The 6,092-nt window shown below is 34.1% G+C and overlaps 1 protein-coding gene across 1 annotated transcript in view; it reads right to left on the bottom strand.

Moving 5' to 3' along the window:
* Positions 1-629: 629 nt before the first annotated feature.
* LOC101991570 (sulfotransferase 1 family member D1) overlaps positions 630-6,092 on the bottom strand; it is a 19,853-nt gene continuing 14,390 nt past the window's right edge. Inside the window, exons 5-8 of the mRNA XM_026785246.1 lie at positions 4,202-4,328; positions 3,315-3,409; positions 2,730-2,910; positions 630-1,753 (exon numbers count right to left, since the gene is read on the bottom strand). Of these exons, the coding sequence (XP_026641047.1) occupies positions 1,641-1,753; positions 2,730-2,910; positions 3,315-3,409; positions 4,202-4,328 (516 nt within the window). The 3' untranslated portion in view covers positions 630-1,640. The remainder of the gene's footprint in view (positions 1,754-2,729; positions 2,911-3,314; positions 3,410-4,201; positions 4,329-6,092) is intronic.

The raw sequence follows: 6,092 nt of genomic DNA on the forward strand, positions 1-6,092 counted from the left end.
AGGGAGCCCAGTCTTCATCATGGTCTCATGTGGCTGTGTAGGGCTCTCTTATCAGGGTGCTATAGCTCCTCTAGGTCCACCTCTCTTCAGAGAACTCTGATTTCTTGCTTTCTCTTTCTCTCACATCTCTTCATGACATATCTGTTTGCTTCCTTCTCTCCCATCTCTCCTCTTCATACCCACTTGCGACTGCTGTGCCCAGACCGGAAAAAAACAACTCATCAATTTTCTTATGTCAAGATTACTTTTTTATTGATTTTTATTGAGCTCTATATTTTTCTCTGTTCCCCCCCTTGCCTATGCCCTCCCCCATTCAACCCTCCCCCAAGGTCCTCATGCTCCCAATTTACTCAGGAGATCTTGTCTTTTTCTGCTTCCCATGTTGATTAGATCCATGTAAGTCTCTCTTAGTGTCCTCATTGTTGTCTATTGTGATTTGTAGGCTGGTTTTCTTTGTCTTATATTTAAAAACCACCTAAGAGTGAATATATGTGATAATTGTCTTTCTGTGTCTGGGTTATCTCACTCAAAATAATGTTTTCTACCTCCATCCATTTTCCTGCAAAATTAAATATTTTTTTCTGCTGTGTAGTACTCCATTGTGTAAATGTACCACATTTTCTTTATCCATTCTTAGGTCGAGGGGAATTTAGGTTGCTTCCAGGTTCTGGCTATGACAAACAATATTACGAGTTGAATGGATACATACAGTACTTTATTCGGCTATCTTACAGTTTCTGCATTTCACTAATTATTAGTTCCTGGAGAGAAATCTAAAGTATCTTAAATTTATGTCTCTCGATAGTTCAAAAATGAGTATTTGTTTCACTTAGAAATAATTATTTTCAAAAGGAGCCATAACAAAATGACCCTAACATGATCTAAAAGTGAGCCAAGAAAAAGGAAGATTACTGAAAGTAACAATTGTACAAAGTTTTCATCTCAGAAGTGATGCTAATTGGATATAATGTAGATGATAGACTAGCCAGTTGAAGTATTTTGAACAAACATCACTATTTTCTGCAATAAATTTTACAATAGCTTCAGTATATGATATGAATAAAAAGAGTTGGCTCTCTAATAACCGTTACGTTAAATCCTATAAAATACATGTTCTTGATTTGTTCATTTAAATGTAGTATTTCTAAACTAACCATAAGGTGAAATAGGATATTCTGACATTGTAACTTAGAATAATTGGACACTGTTAAAGACTGGTTGTCTTAAGATGTAAAATATCAACAGATTAAATTGAAGGTTTAGAATTCATGAAATGTAGCCTTTTTCTAGGAGATAACCTAACCTTTGAGACTAACATCATTAAGAAGCCTATGTCATGAGAGAATGAAAACCATGTATAGAGGGTAAGGAAGCTATTAGTTATGGAAACTGAAAACATACCATGTTATAAGTCCTCATAAAATTGTATTTGTTTCATAATAGACAGTGAGGGGAACGCTACTGCACAAACTGATCTAAAAGAAAGAGAATCACGAGAGAATTACTACTTGATATTGGGAACTTTGGTGTGTAGACTGTGTAAACACAGAAAAATAATGTACAACCTTTTAGTTCACTAATCCATGATTTTCCCCTCTAATTTTAGTGCCAGCCAAAGGAGACTAAGAAGAAAATACCCTCTAGATTTCTGATCTAAACTTAAGTGTTGACTCTTTCATTTTCTTGACATAATCTTCTTCAAATTTCTCATACTGGGCTACGGTAAACTGATTCTTCCAGTCACCGGAAATACCTGTACAAAGGATAAAAAAAAAGTTTGGGATTAGTAAAATTTCTGGCTAATAGTAATTTGAATTATCAATTTGAATGCATCATAACTTTGATCTTCAACTCCATATCGAACTGCTAGTCTTAAACCTTCCTAATCTTAATCTCAAGAACCTTCCTAAACTTTATTACTGCTAATAATTCTTCTCTACGATAAGGATGTTTTCCACTTCTACTCATCTGGTGTTGTTTGACTGTCTCACTCAGAGGTTTTATGTTTTTGGACAGTAGAAAGGTAACATGTTTAATGTGCACATTATCTGAAAAAAAGTTTAAAATACAAGGTCAGTTTTCATCATTTATAACATGATCTCATGCATGTCACATGTGTGGGTCATGGTTTTGGCTTTGGTTTTTTAAAGAGAATAATAAAGTTTAAAAAAATCAAACAAAAGTGCAAGATTCACAGTGACCATCACTTATTAATGACACATTGCTTAAATAAAAATAAATCTTGTAATTAAATTCCTTTGGGTTGTGGGAGTTTTATATAAAAGTTGATTGGTACATATGCAATACTATGCATCTATCTGTATATCAATTATATGTCATCTATCTACTGCTATTTTCCACTCATACACACAGACAATTATGAACACATACATAAAATTAAATATATATGTAAATATATATAATGTATATCCACTTTATACAAGATGCTTAATATTGAGTTAAATACTAAGGACAGAATGATAACACTTTTTGGTGCACAGGATGTTGAGCAAATATTTCTCATCATAAATCTCTGTTTACATCTCACAGAAATGGCATAGAACAGTACACAGTAGTTCTTCTAAAGCTTTTCTTTTCTCTACTTTTCAGTTTCTCTCCTAAGCATACTTAATTGCTTCTAATTTCCTACAATCTCACAAAATGTGATTAATTATATTTTCCATCATGTGACCAGAAACTATAGAGAAATGAATTAGTACTTTTCTCACCTTTCCTCATGAATGGTGACACAGAATGGTCCATCTCCTCTTTGTTCATAGTGGTATAATTTGCACTAGGATTCTCCTTCATTACATTAAAAGAGCTATGGTAGAGGATTTTATTTATAATTTCTTCTGGTACATCTTTCTCTAGAAACTTTAATAATTTTTTAATTTCACACTTTGGATCCTGAAGCATTAACGGGGAAAAGAATAATTTCATTTGGATTTGGTCACAAAGAAAGGAGTGCTCTTAATAAGATTTTGTTTAAATTAACTAGTGGAACTATATTTGAGGGTTTTATTATACTTTTAATTTATAAGGCAAGACTCAAACAGTTATATTTGTCATTTATAAAGAAGCAACTAAACTATTTGAAGACATGAGTGGAAATACACTTTTTATTTCAAAGATACTATTGTCTTTGGATGGATAACAGTAACAAGATGGGGGAATTATATGAATTAGTATTGTATGCCAGAACTAGAGTTAAAATAAATTAGCCATATTTATAGACTAAGAAGAAAAGAGAGTAAGAGACAAAGAAGTTAAATCTTGGGTTTCTTAAAAAATAAACAGAAATTTCTCCTTACTTCTTTCATATCTTCATAAAATAGATAAAGGATACGGTAATCTTTTCTTTTCTCCCACCAGCCCTTCACATGATCATACCAGGAACCAAAACCCACTAAAGTTAAAGATAAAATGTGAAATTAAAAACTATTTACATGAAGTAGAAAACAGCTAAAGTCTCTTTAAGTCATGATTATCTGCTCATATACAGTGATTTCTGTAGTTCAAGAAAAAAGGCCCTACAAATAAGAGTATGTGAGATAACCACTTTGTTACTGAATTTTAAATCTACTTTCAAAGAGAAAAGCAACTCTGTTACAAGGTGAATCATGTCTTTCTGAAATCCATATACTGAAATGGCCACACTTCATACCTAATAATGAAGTTGTACTGAGAAGCCTTTGGGGTTTGGCAGGGATAATAACATTGACACCATGAGCAAATAAGAGTTCAAGCAACAAGAGCTGTTAAGTTTATGCTAGGTGTCACCTATTCACATTTGCTTCTAAGAGGGGATTTATATGGGAACATGTTTACTGATAATTTTTCCTACAGGAGTTTTGAATGGGAGAGAAGAGACTCCAAAGAATGGACACACAGTTAAAATAATCCAGCATAGACATGGATATTTAAAAGCACTTAAATATATTGCCAGCAGTCATTCATCACTAATGAAATGATGCAACCTAGGACCAGAAACATATATAGTACAAATTATCCAAAAATGTCTACAAAGAAGGAAGGGGCTTGTGTTATTTCTCTTTAGTCTCCATAATGTATTAGGAGATGGTTTGGTTAATATTAAATTTATAGTATTCATAAGATTTAGATTTTAAACTTTATATTGCCGTGAAAAAAAAAAAACAATTTGTTTTGAACTCACAATTAAAGGAACTGTTAAACTCACCTTGTCCAGCCATGAATTTATCAAGGAACTCCTCCCAGGTGCCAGGCTCTGGGTGCATTTTGGCCATTTGGTAGAAATAATAGTAAGAAACAGCCACGTCTTTGGCATTCCGTGCCACATAGACCATCTGAAGGGGCAAATAGAAGGTTGGGGTTTGTTTTTGTAATTTAATAGTTTTTAACTATTGTTTACATTATCAGGTTGCTTATTTATTCTTTACAGTTTCTGAGCATGATATTTATGCAATTATGCCTGACTTACAGCATTCACAACTATATATTGTTTTAATATGCAGAAGCTCATCTCCCATTTTTGATAAATCTGCATTCTCTTTAATCTTTCACAAGATTATCTCATAAAACATGAAAATTAACCACAATAAAAACTAGAGCATTCACCTCTATCCCTACACTGTAGACTCTTTGGCATGAGAAGGTATTCTGAAGGCTACAGAAAGAGAAATCTGGACACCAACTCAGTCACAAAACCCTTTACCTACAACCAGTTCACCCTGCAGGATGTACTAGGGCAATGGAGGCACAGAACTTGTGCCAACCAGTGTTTCGTTTAACTTGAGGTCCATGCCATGCCCTACACTGCCTGCATGGTCAGGGACCTGAGATTGCATAGACCAGAGACCTAGGGTAGAACCAAACTTGACTGGCAAAATAAAAAAAAATAAATGAAAGGAAATGATTCCTAATGATATTGTTATACTCATAGATTGGGTCCCTGTCCAGCTGTCATCAGAGAGGCTTCTTGCAGTAGGAGATTGATGCAGGTGCACAGACCTACAGTCAAACATTAATGGAGAGAGAGTCTAAATTGGAGGTGTTCATTGGGCCTCTCCCCTCAGAAATCAGGAATCCCGTGGAAGACCAGAAGGTAAGGTTGACTGTGGGAGTCAGAGGGTATCTAGAACATCAGGAGAACAAGGCCCATTGAGTCAACTAGGCAGAGCTCATGTAGCCTCACAGAGACTGAGGCAGCAAGCACAGGATCTACATCAGGTTCTATGCATATATGGTATGGATTTTAGCTTGGTTCTTTGTGGCACTCCTAACTGTGGAAGCCAATGAGTCTCTGACAATTTTGCCTGCTCTTGACACTCATTTCCTTCTATTGGGTTGCCACGTCCAGCCTCGATATGAGGGTTTTTGCCTTGTCTTATTGCATCTTGTTTTGTCCTGTTTGACTATTGTCTCTTGGAGGCCTGCACTTTTCTGGGGATGAAATGGAGAGGGAATGGATCTATGGGAAAAGGGAGGTGAAGGGGACCTAGAAAAAATGGAGTAAGGGAAATCTGTGGTAGAGATGTATTTTACAAGAGTCTACCTTCAATTAAAAAAAAGAGATACAAAGAAAGTTTGTGAAAAAAGAACTAGACTGAATATTTAATAAATCAAACAACTTACATATTCTTAAATTTAGAAATTTATATGTGTAGTATATTTAAATTAATAGAAAAATTAAAACTATACAAAGGGATAGGAAAGATACAAGAGAAGGTAGGGATGACAGCAAAGTACACATATAAAAATATGGAATTGTCATACACCAAAATTAACAAAAAAAAATAAAATTTTAAGCTGAAAAATATCTAAACTTTCACTGAAGAAAAACTATTATTAGACAATTTTAGAGCTAGAAAATATTATAATCCCTTATGTCCCAAACCAAACAATATGTGTGGGATTAATCTTTATGTATCAAATTTAGGATCTGTATGAATGAAGAATTATTGCCCAATAAAAATTACTCTGGGAATGACAAGATAGTTCAAAGGGTAAAAACACTTACAATCAAGATTGATGACTTAATTTTAATACCTAGAATCCACATGATGAAATAGATAATTGATTCCCACAAGTTGTCTTCTGACCTTCTTATG

The sequence above is a fragment of the Microtus ochrogaster genome, linkage group LG1, assembly GCF_000317375.1.
Source record: "Microtus ochrogaster isolate Prairie Vole_2 linkage group LG1, MicOch1.0, whole genome shotgun sequence".
Taxonomy (NCBI): Eukaryota; Metazoa; Chordata; class Mammalia; order Rodentia; family Cricetidae; genus Microtus; species Microtus ochrogaster.